Here is a 12,549-nt window from a genome sequence, read left to right as displayed (position 1 = left end):
CACACCCCTGTCCACACGACTTAAGATAGGTCTGTCTCTCAATACGCTAAATAAAACCACACATTTCTTTAGGTGAATACATGACTGTTCTTAGATTTTTTTTTATTGTGTCCATACCAGCTTGAAATAGAGCTCCTGGTCTTTTTCTTTGAGCATTGAATACACACTCTCCATCTTGTATGTTATGCCACACTGGGAATCATCCAGGCTCTTGATGAAATTATCTCTGTTCTCTGACATTAGGTTGGTGAAACAGAAGAAAGTATCCGCTTCTGCGTGCTCTGGAAAAAGACAAAATAAAACCCAGGTGACTATTTCTTTTATTTTGAGATACAAATGTAATGAGTGTTCACTTTGTTCTTCCTCTTACTGCAATTAACATTTTAAAACAACAGGGCCTACCTACCTTTCCATTGGCTGTTGGGGTCTGTGGCAAAGGTATAGTAAATTGGACCAACGATTTCATTCATGCCCTGCACGTAAGCAATTCCAGGATTGAGTTTGGCATAGATGAAGAGGATGCGCTCCACCACTTCCCAGTGAGCTTCACTCCCATTGGGCAACACCTCGTATTCATTAGATGGGTACAAATTCAAAGACTTTCCAGGGGAGCTGACCTGGGAGGATAGATACAATTTATTCAATAGTGATGTAGTAATGTGCAATTATCATATTTATGCAGCAAGTTCAGGGAATAAAAATACAAACCAGTCTGAAGGTGCTTACACACAGCAAACGGCTGAATTTCATAATTAAAACAATATTTTTTAAAATTCCCAATTTTAGCTAAATGTTTAAGACTACAGTGGTCCCTTCGCTACTTCCCGTTTCGTTTATCGCGGCTTCGCTACATTGTGTTTTTTTTTTTTTTCAAAATTAAAAAAAACATTTAAAAGTCAAAATAAAACTTCTAGATTGAAGAAACGTGTCTAACCTTTAGGACAATGTAGTATTGCTCCAAATGTTCATTTACATTCCTTTAGAAGTCCGTTTGTGTGTTAGCACGATCACGAATTAGCACGATTGCGAACTAGCATCTTTCCGCTAACTCGTTAGCCTGCCCAGTACTTCTTGTTGGTGACCGTACTTCGCGGATTTCACTTATCGCGAGTGGCTTTTGAAACCAATTATCCGCGATAAATGAGGGATTACTGTACTGCGAGACTGACCACCTGCTGATTTAAGTCAGGAGGAGTCAGTGTTGTTAGTCCTAAACTAAAAACAGATGTGATTAATCGACTTCAAGCACTAACTGGAAATGTGGAATGGCAAAGTTAATGCATCAACTACTCTGTTCATTCCCTATTATGCATACTAATATGGACAATGACAATTGCTTTCAACACAAATGAGTGACAAATGAGCCTTAAAAAGATTTCCTCTATCCACATAGCGGCTGCTCCACCTTTACGTCGTGGTCAATGAATATTCCTTTTCCCTTCACCTTTACAAATTGAACATAACTAATCAAACAGGTGTTTCCCCAAATAACATTTGTGAAAGAAAAAACATACAAACATACATTGGTTACTCCACTGCGGTTGCGATTTACAGTTTGTGCTTTCAGCGTAGTTTGTTCCACTCGCCGACGCAATGTCTCATAATCATTTTGAGGGTCCAGGATAAGTTGGCAAGGGTAGTCCGTAGGACGCTGAAAGAAGGCCATGTCTGGATACAACCTCCTGTAAAATGTAAGCACCAAATATTCAGTAATTTAATTCTGATGTACTGAAGAAGACAAAAGCAGATTCAAAAAGAAATATATTCCCGTACTGAGTTAAGTCCATACCTTACATCCTTATCAATTTGAAGTAGGATTTCATTATCTTTGAAGTATGTGTTCCACCTGCTGTCTGGATTTGGATTTAGAGGCTGAAAACCAAAATATTTATTTTATTATAATCACTAGAGACTTAACCATTAGCTAGTGCAACAAACCAGTTGCTTTCGGTCTTATGTAGCTTCAGTAAAATGGACAACGTAGATCTGAACAGACAGTGCCTTGCGAAAGTATTGGCCCCCTTAAACCTTCTGACCTTTTGTCACACAGGCTTCAACCATAAAGATAAACATTTATCCAGCCACTGTAAATTGAAATGGTGCATGTTGTTCAAATTGTGGATTATACTACTGACATGGCAAGACACTTAAGCACATAATGCCAGATGAGTAACAGTCAAGAGAGGTGTTTACAGAGTATTCAGTGGACATGCCCACAGAGTCCGAGAGCTGAGGGAAACTCAGTTTTTCATTTTTTTAGCCCTATTTCGATACCCTTGCCAATTTATTTATCCATTCACATTTATCAGGCTACCAACACTATTCCCTGTGGTATGTCAAATTTCTTCTCTTCACTTTTCAGGGGTTTTAGAGTAAATTAGTCATATAAATTTCAAGTTATTTCAGTGACAATGATGGCTGTTTTCATTTTCTTTTATGGAAGGGTATCAACAATTTGGTCTGTGTGTATGTGTTGGTGTCAATTGGTTCAAGCAACAGTCTGTAGAGAGAGAAAAAAAAAGACTTACATGGTCTTCCATTGTAACATCTTCTCTAGAGAGACCCAGGTTGGCTTTAGCAATGCCGGGTTGGATAATCATTTCTTTCAGAAACTGTGAATAAACTTCCCTGTAGCAAATGATTGATTAATTGAAGAAGTTTAAAGAAGACAGGGATGAAAAAAAAAAGAATAAATCACATATATTTGATGTGGACGGTATTAGTAAAACAGTAGGTAAATTGATGTGTCATCAGACAAAATACAATCCATGTTTAAAAGGGGTAGGAAGTAGAAGAAGCTTATCAAGTCCTTCATACCAACTCAAAACAAGTAAATTCTGTTTTCTGCTCGAGGCCAAATGAAAATGTTCATGGCACAAGTCTAGCTTTTTCAGTGGTGTGGTATTGTTATCTATACAAAACTAAACAACAACTAATGTTTAAAATAAAAAAGTAAACCACCAGCTTTTGGATACTAATGGTTTTCTTTCATGACAAATAGCAAACGTAAACCTCTGGCATCACTGACCATGATTACCGTATTTGCCGGTGTACAGGTCGACTCGGTGTATAAGTCGACCCCCTAAAATTCGACGGAAATTTACGATTTTATGATATATCCTTTGTATAAGTCGAGCTCAATTGTTGCATTATATTAAACTTCAAAATTCAATATGCGAAATTTATTGACGAAATGTGTTCAAATTTCGGGAGGCCGTGCGCATGCGGCTGTTTATAAGCACCGCGGAGGAGATCGCGGCCGGCGAGCTCGCGCACGCCGCCCGGCACCAACGGGAGGCCGGAAATAGCCCCAAGCCGAGCGGATCGGCACTTTATAAGCACCGCGGAGGAGATCGCGGCGCCTCATTCGACTTCCAGCGGCCGGCGAGCTCACGCACCCGCCCGGCACATCCGGGAGGCCGTGCGCACGCGCCAAGTGGCCGAAAATAGCCCCCGCCGAGCGGATCGGCTGTTTATAAGCACCGCGGAGGAGATCGCGGCGCCTCATTCGACTTCCAGCGGCCGGCGAGCTCGCGCACCCGCCCGGCACATCCGGGAGGCCGTGCGCACGCGACAAGTGGCCGAAAATAGCCCCCGCCGAGCGGATCGGCTGTTTATAAGCACCGCGGAGGAGATCGCGGCGCCTCATTCGACTTCCAGCGGCCGGCGAGCTCGCGCACGCCGCCCGGCACCAACGGGAGGCCGGAAATAGCTCCAAGCCGAGCGGATCGGCACTTTATAAGCACCGCGGAGGAGATCGCTTAGCCTCATTCGACTTCCAGCGGGCCGCGCACTCGCGCACGCCGCCCGGTTCAAATTTTCTAAGTGCAACGCACAATGAGATGCATGAGAAACGGCCTTGGTTACCATCACATTTGAAGCGATGAATACGAAGTTAAATTTTATGACTCGGTGTATAAGTCGAGGTCGATTTTTTTCGGTCGATTTTGGATCGAAAAAGGTCGACCAATACACCGGCAAATACGGTAATAAAACATGAGTATTAATTAATATTTATTGGAATCAGTTTTTTTTAATATTCCCAAAACAATGCCATACAATAATAAGCAATGTAGCATTTAACCAACAGAATATTTACCCTACCTTTCCTTTTTGAGGAATGAGTCCCATCGTGTTTGATCAAGAGGAAGGTAATTAAGAAGGATCTAAAATGAGTAGAGTAGAAAGCCATGTTCAAAATTTCTTTGTGACAAGACAATCTATTAGGACCCTGACAAAAAAAAACGTGCGTTTTACAAACTCCCATTATTCAATAAAACAAAAGCAAGTGGTGGTCAGATCCCTTAAGCCCGCATCCCAGACAGATTTTGAACATGTTCAAATTTTCCTTGGGACAAGAAAAAAAACAAACTTCTAAACTGTTGGCAAGCGTTTGTGATCTTGAATGAACCCTGGAAAAACGCAACCCAACGTTCACCGCTCAATGGGGTGTGGGCTTTACATGTAGAGCACAGGAGATTCCGAGATTTCCGACCATCGATAACATAAGGAAGGCTAATAATTCACTCTTTCCTCCACCGTTGCTCACATGAAATGCGGTACAGTATATATTAACAGCTTCAGACATATTTAATGCAGATGTGCATTAGATAGGAAGTCAACATAAAAAGCATTTTTTATCTTATCCCACAGTTTATCCTATTTTAGTAATAACATATGTAATAACAGTACACTAAATAAGCAAACTATGGCAGGAAGAAACAATTACTGCAAAGTGCATAAATCACGCTTACCTTCCAGCAAAGTGCCCGAATGCCTCCTTCAAATGGAATTCCTACGATGAATGAAGTACGGTCAAACACTGTTCAACAATAACTTAGCAGAACAATACGATGCATTACAGCAGGGGTGCCAAACTCTTCATTTTGTCACAGGGCCACATCGTTGTAAGGTTTTCCTTCAAAGGGCTATTATAACTCTGAACCCAAACAAATGTATTATCTGCTCATATTACATATCCATCCATTTTCTATAACTGTGAACACAAACAAACGTATTATGTGCATATAATAGACTACTTTTGAAATCAGAAGAGACCTGTGAAATATGTTTGATTAATTATTACATGACCATATTTTTCACACCATAAAGCGCACTGGATTATAAGGCACACCCTCACAGAATTTTTTTATTTTAGAAATTATTTCATATAGAAGGCGCACCGGATTGAAAGGCGCATAAAATAGAAGTGATACTGCAACAAACTGAGGTTGACTAGGGTTGCGGTATGCATCCACTAGCCAATAACCAATGAGCCTTTTGTAAACAATCGCGTTTTTCAAACTATCTCTTATAAATGATCGGAACTGACTAAAATTCGATCTAACACATTGGTACTGCTTACTTCTGTTTCCCTTCCATATTGATCCGTAAATTTACTCGAAACATTAACGGAGCAGCCTATTTTGAAATGAAATAGCCTCGTGCGTATGGCAGCTATCATTATAGCATTAGCCACACGTAAACTCCCATGAGCCTCAGCTCGCAGACTCCCATGAGCCTCAGCAAAGTGACCCTGTAAACAATCACGTTTCTCAAACTCTCTCTCATACAAGTGATCTGAACCGACTAAAGATTGATTTAACACATTGGTGCTGCTTATTTATGATTCCGTAGGATATTGATCCGTAAACGTACTCGAAAACATTAACGGAACAGCCTATTTTGAAATGAAATAGCCTCGCAGGTACAACAGCTTTTCAGTGGCGCCCCCCGACCACGGTTGCCGTAATGCTGGGAAGCGATGCGACCTTGTAATTTACTCGTCGTATTAAAACGTACTGAAACATTTTGACAGAGTGCTGTGTAAAACCAGTATGGATCAACAAATTCATCAATTGATCCATATATAAAGGCGCTCTGCATTATAAGGCGCACTGTGGTTTTTTGAGTAAATTTTAAGTTTTTAAGTGCGCCTAATAGTGCGGAAAATACGGTAATTTGAATAGACATCTCAAAATTTTTAAAAGTGAAAACAATTTGCAGTTTTCGTATTCTACTGCCTGATGACTGCTGGGATAGGCTCCAGCACGCCCGCGACCCCCGTGGGGACAAGCGGTATAGAAAATGGATGGATGGATGTATTTTAGCAAGAAACATGAAGTTGATGCACCTAATTTGCTTTGGCAAGCTGCACAAAATCATGTAGCAGGCTGGATTCTCGTCCCCGGCCGGGCCTCGAGTTTGACACCTGTGCAAGATGATGGAAACTTACCATTGAAGCACAGCTCTCTTAGTGTTTTCAGGTTTATGTTTTCTTCTGTCAAAGCTACTTTAAAATCCTGTATTCTGTGAAAAAGAAGGGAGAAATGTTTTTAGCAGAACCTGAATTACAACTTGAATTAAAGTAATTCAAACAGAAATGCCAACATGCCAGCGTGTTGTATTCTGTCCGTATTACAAAATATTACAGGGTTAACTTACAAGGGGTCATGCATGTTTTACAAAGGTGCTAGGGATTTTCTTCTGTAAAATGTCTTTCATGCAGTTAATCTTATAGTCAAAATTGTCATTTTTATCTAACTAATGATTGCTGTGTCCATCAAGAGGATATGGTTAGGAAAACTACCATGTGCCTGTGGAAGTTTTGAAATGGACTATGATTTAACTGTTTTAAGATTTAACAAACAGAAAATAATGTCCAATGCTCTCAGAATGCCCCGTTGTACAGTACTTGTCAAAGTTTGTTCCTTCTAGAATTAACCACTGATGGTGGGGACAAGCGGTATAGAAAATGGATGGATAGGTTACTGGTGCTGTGGCGCTATCAACAGACAGAAAGAGGTACAAGTATTTCCATGTGCTGCTGTTGTGTTTCTGTACACCAGGGGCGTCCAAACTTTTTGCAAGGAGGGCCAGATTTGATAAAGTGAAGGGGCCCAGAGAATCGGTTTTTTTCGGACATTTTTAACTACACAAATTTCATGCAAATACACACTGTTATAAAACAAATTTCATTGTCCCAATTGTCTTTATTTTAAAATGACAAAACAACCAAATATAAGCCACTCAGGCAGATGTGAACAACTCTTAAAAACACAAATTCTGCCTTTCATATCTGCAGAGTCAGATAACATTGAACAAACTGTATGAAACATCTTAAATTTACATGAGTTTAAAATAATTTTTGCCTCATGAACGTTTTAAACAGGAATGATTTTTTTAATTCAATTTGACAGTGCAGGCGGGCCATAAATACGTAATAAGACCGAAGCTGCGGGCCGTGACATGCCTGCTGTACACAGACTACATGGCGGCCATCTTGGTAGGGCCGATGTTTCCATTAAAGGCAATAGAATGCTCAGCATTACCCGAGGCGCGGGGCTCAAAAGGGGTGTGTTGTAGCTACCTCATAACTATTGCTATCTTTTAGTTGGGCAGTGTCATGTCTCTTGTACATGCTAACAATTGTTTTTTAGGGAGTCAAACTCTTCTATAGCATCCAACAGGAGCAAAGGTGAAACACGAAATGCGGTACCCTTGCAGCTCTAGAAAGGAACCAGCTGCAAACCTTCATCACCCCCACTTGCACCACCAAGATAAATGTGGTTAAACTTTAGAACTTTTCAAACGGTTAAAGGCATTTTTTTTTTTAATAAAATAATTTCGCACTGTACTTGGGGTTATATATGTGTGTAATTAGTACAGGGTGTTTTTAGGCCACACAAAATCTTTATTTCAATTTATAAGACAATCTGCTTCTACAGACGGCCCCTTCTTCCATTATTATTATTTTGAATCAGGATTCCGTTGTACTTCATATTAATCTTTTTTTGGGGCAATTTACATTTGCAGTATTATCAGTTGTGTATGGTTTACGTATCATAAAATCACATCATCAATGTGTTGCTTTTCTATCATCATAAATATAAACCACAAGTCGAATCATTGTGAGATTTGCTAATCAAATTTTTTAATTGTATCCTGCACTGTATGCTGTTATTTTTGTTTCTTTCTCAATTTGTTAATTTGTTTATTTACAGCATGTGCTCATTGAATGTCCTGAATAAACCCCATGTATGTGCACAATTGCACAGGTGTAATGGTACAGTATTACGTGTTAGACAAACTTAGAAACAAATGGGGGAAAAAAGGTATTTAACATAGTACTTAACTAATAGCAACAATTTATAGTAGCTATTGTTTCCATTACGGCAGAAAGTTGAAAATGTTAAAACATGTTTTAAAAGTTAAAAACCGTTAGAACTAAACACTTATTAAAGAGTAGGATGAGAGTGCTGCTGTTGATCAAAAACCTATTACCGTATTGGCCAGAATATAAGACGGTGTTTTTTGCATTGAAATAAGACTGAAAAAGTGGGGGTCATCTTACATTCGGGATCTAGACATTATACCTATTCATAACGCTAGATGGCGTCAGATATCTTTAAAGCGAATGCTGAACTTAACTCCTGTTAGATAAATTGTATATATATGTTATCATGCGTTCCCTAATGAGTACTTATTAATAAAGTTATTGCGCAGAATGCTTGCTGTTTCTTCTTGCAGACATCACCTAGTCCACAACAAGTGAAACGATGCTGGCTGGAGCTTCCTGACCTTCTACACATCTGGGAATCCAAGAAAGTTGTTGATGTCTGCACATGTCATTTTGTCTATGCACTCTTTTCACATGACTACTTTGTTTCCCATAACATTTTATCCTTGCGACTTCTAGTTTCACATAGAATCTCGTTTCTTCACTCTTGAGACTAGCCCACGCTTTCCCCCCCACCTATCAGGGGCTAGTCTCACATTGTAGGTAGGGCATTTCCTTAATAAAAAGAGAGGAGTGTAAACAAGACCTTTAGTGTATTTTGGATTGCTGTAAGTCTGGATGCACTCCTCGCGAGAAAAGATCAACATTCTGTCTCACTGGTTTTGTCTGCTGATCCTTTTGCTGAATCTGAACCTAACAGATTTTTGGGGGCTCGTCCGGGATCTCAATAGGACTATTTCTGGTTCCGGCCGACTTTTCGACGCAGGACAAGTCCTTGGCCAAGGCATATAGAAACCCTTTTCACGGGGCTGTCTCGATCAGTCGGTTGGACACCGGAGTGGTTGACGAGATCATCCGAGGAGAAGGCCCAGCAGACTGTGAGTACGAATCTTGATTCTGTTGAAGTAATGAAAGTGCAGTGACAAGAGGTCACTTAAAACCTTGACAATTCTAGACCCTATCAAGTGCAATTAGAAACAGTAAATTCTGCTGGGATGTTGGAGTCCCCTGACTGATGAGTCAGTTAAATTCCATGGGAAAGCGGACCCATCTGTTTTCTAGAGAAGTACAGGTAATTTGGAGCAGTTAAATTCCGCTGAGGTGTCGTGGGCCTCCTAGTTAACCTTCCTAGCTTTCTGCTGCCATCTGGGGTGTTTTTTTTTTACTCTTGTTTAGCTGGTTTGGCTTCTTTATCCATGAAAAGATAGGTTTTATATCTACTTTGAGAAAAAGGCAAAAATACGTTTTTCTTACACAGTAGGAAGGTTAAAGAGTTTAGATTTTGTTAAGTTCCACGGGAGGGCGGACTCCCCTGCTTGCCTGTGGGAAGATAAGAGTGCGCATTGTGTGTGTGTGATTTGACTGAGAGTGATCTCCTTTGAACTCTCCTTTGTGTAAAATACACGGGACTGTAAACCGTGGCTTTGTGTGGACGGAAGCAAGGATTCTCCGTTTCCTCCACACATCGAACATTTAAACACTGTCCTGTGCATAAAGTCAAAACTGAAATTTAGAAAATAAACCATGGGGACAGCGAATAGCAAACAAAAACCGCTACCCCGACGTGAATTAAAATGCAAAGATTGGAAATTGATGGAAGAAGTTGACCCCGAAAACGTAAAATATCTTGACAAATGCATATTTTGGACAGAGGGGGTTTGCATTATGCGACGTGGCGGTGGCGAAGCTCTCCGCACTTCAGTTGCTCCCCCCACCCTTGTTATCAGCTGGGAAGATTGTCATGTCTATGTTGTGGGCCCGTGTGTGTGTTTCTGTGTATGTTTGTCTTTGTGTATCAGTTTGTTATAAAGGTTGGAATTGCGTTAAATTGGTGCACAAAAGCGGTGTGCTAGACAATGGTTTATCAGATTTGCATTGTTAAATGTAAAAATTAGAAATGATAGAATAATCTGAGGGTTGTGGTCAGAAACTCGTCCAACGAGGAGAGTGCCCAGCCCTCATAAAAATGTGAGAGTAGGAGAGAACATACATTGTAGTATTGGATAAAATTAAATTATTGATTCGTTATGACATAAAACTATACAAGGACACATGTAAGGACAAGTCAAAGATTTGAATCACTTAGAGTTAAAAACAACATTGCAAGGGGGGCGCTTTTTATCAAAAGAACACCAAGTAAAGTATTAAGTAGTGGGCATTCGTGATTGGGATTGAATTAAGGATAAAATTAGGTCAATGATTAGAAATCAATGGTGCTCTACACAATAAGGCTTAAATTTTAATGGGGAAATATTTGGAGTACTGTGTTGGTCTACATAGGTCATGGGCCTAGTTTATTTGGTTTTGTTTGTGGTTTGGGTTTATTTTGTTTATTGTTAAGGTGTCCCTTGTTATTCTCTTATCCCCTGCATTGCAAATGTCTTCTTGATGCAGATAGGTTAACAGGCTGGGACTTTTGTGAGGAGATAATTTGTCGATTGATGGGGGTTAGTAATTGTCCAAATTCTAGTCACATGTTTTGAGGGACCACAGCAACAACATTATATTTAATTTCCAGGCCATTATTTGGTATGATATGACGGTGTCTAGCTAAGTAGACTGTTCTATCAAAAAATGTGAGAGTGAAGGAGGAGGTTTGATTTGTAATCTGACATTTGGGTCCCATTTTGAAGAGCATGGATTGTTTTTGTTTGTTTATTTTTAAAGATATGTTTAACAGTTTATCTCGGTGCAATAAGGATATAGAACTTTTGCAAGACTTAAAATTAAAAAATTAAAAAGCAAAATTACATTCTCATTTTCCCAGATGTGAGGGAAATTGAAAGATAAGGAAGACGAAGAAAAGATAAAAAAAGAACTTGCTGTTGCACAGACAGGAAGATGATGACACAGTGTCAGCGCGAGCTCGCTTAAGACCCACAGCTGAGAATGTGATGAATGAAAATGAGAAAAATGATCAAATTACAGAGACAGATGTTGTGGCACGGCAAAGCGAACCATCCTTTCCGTCTTTGTACCCCAAATTAAACAACTCGTTGCTTCCTATAATTTGAGAGGTGATGAAATACAACAGGTTTTCATGGCATCCTTAACCAAACATTGGGCAAGCGTTAAAGACACCTGGAGTCCTTTTGATCTCCAGGGCCGTCCATTGGACTATAACGAGGTGCCATTACAAATACAAATTGACCAACTATTGCAGGATAGAAATAATATTTCAACGTAGAGCAAATTACACAGACATTGGCCGGACTAAACAAAAACAAGATAAGTTGTTTGAAGACTTTAGACACAGACCAGAAAGAGTGTTCAACTGATGTCTATGATCAACAACTCAAAAATGCTCTACATGCAAATTTGCGACCAGTATTATGTCGGCAACGAATAAATTCGACAATTTTTTTTCCCTATAAAATGGTGCCGTTTGGGTTTGAAGTACATAGTCGCTTCAAAGGAGGAAAAGCATGATTTAAGATACGCGATTGATCAATGGGAAGACCCTTGTGCCAGGGGTGTCAAACTCATTTGTTCGCGGGCCGAGGTTTAGTCATGGCTTCTTTTGGAGGGCCGGTATGACTGTCATACCCGAGTAGATGTGTGAGCGCCTCATATTGTGGGGGCTGCGGAACAAGCTGACGAGTACCTCGCTTTCAAATCAGACAAGTAAAAACTGGTCTGGTATTTGAAATTTAACATATTACTAAAAGTGAAGATAATTTGCGATTCGAGTGATGGCGCATGTATATGAAGCACAATTTGACACCTGTGCCTTATACAAAGGTAAAGTTGGATTGGAATTTGATGAAACGGATATGGACATCCACATATTCCATTAGAGTTTAAATTGCTTGTAATTTAGTTGCGATTTAATAAACACCTGTGTGATTGATTGATTGATTGATTGATTGATTGGTTGATTGATTGATTGATTGATTGATTGAGCGAGCGAGCGAGCGAGCGAGCGAGCGGGCGAGCGAGCGAGCGAGCGAGCGAGCGAGCGAGCGAGCGAGCGAGCGAGTGAGTGAGTGAGTGAGTGAGTGAGTGAGTGAGTGAGTGAGTGAGTGAGTGAGTGAGTGAGTGAGTGAGCGAGCGAGCGAGCGAGTGAGTGAGTGAGTGAGTGAGTGAGTGACTTTTCTGTCGCCTGCACGTCATCTTTCCTGCATGGCTACGTTGCTGTCTCAGCCACATCTGACCGTTGAAGGATGCACGACACTCAATCCTGCCACTCTCATTCCCCTTCCTGGCGATGGCGAATTCCGTGATTGTGTCGATGCTGCCCAACAAATTGCAAAGGCTCGGCCTGATTTTGAAGATACGCCTCTGCCAGATGGTCATGTGTTTTTTGTTAA

The 12,549-nt window shown here is 40.3% G+C and overlaps 1 protein-coding gene across 2 annotated transcripts in view; it reads right to left on the bottom strand.

Annotated features, from left to right (window-relative positions):
* The window catches only part of tbc1d13 (TBC1 domain family, member 13), a 72,812-nt gene that overhangs the window by 6,684 nt on the left and 53,579 nt on the right, over positions 1-12,549 (bottom strand). For both annotated transcript variants that reach the window (XM_049738534.1, XM_049738535.1), the window contains 8 exons: positions 6,236-6,309; positions 4,755-4,795; positions 4,105-4,166; positions 2,529-2,628; positions 1,790-1,872; positions 1,523-1,682; positions 407-617; positions 118-281 (listed from right to left, as the gene is read on the bottom strand). In XM_049738534.1, coding sequence (XP_049594491.1) covers positions 118-281; positions 407-617; positions 1,523-1,682; positions 1,790-1,872; positions 2,529-2,628; positions 4,105-4,166; positions 4,755-4,795; positions 6,236-6,309 — 895 coding nt within the window. The remainder of the gene's footprint in view (positions 1-117; positions 282-406; positions 618-1,522; positions 1,683-1,789; positions 1,873-2,528; positions 2,629-4,104; positions 4,167-4,754; positions 4,796-6,235; positions 6,310-12,549) is intronic.

Source organism: Syngnathus scovelli, chromosome 13 (assembly GCF_024217435.2).
Source record: "Syngnathus scovelli strain Florida chromosome 13, RoL_Ssco_1.2, whole genome shotgun sequence".
Taxonomy (NCBI): domain Eukaryota; kingdom Metazoa; phylum Chordata; class Actinopteri; order Syngnathiformes; family Syngnathidae; genus Syngnathus; species Syngnathus scovelli.
The sequence above is the reverse complement of the archived record's forward strand: the minus strand, read 5'-3'. Positions and strand labels throughout refer to the sequence as shown.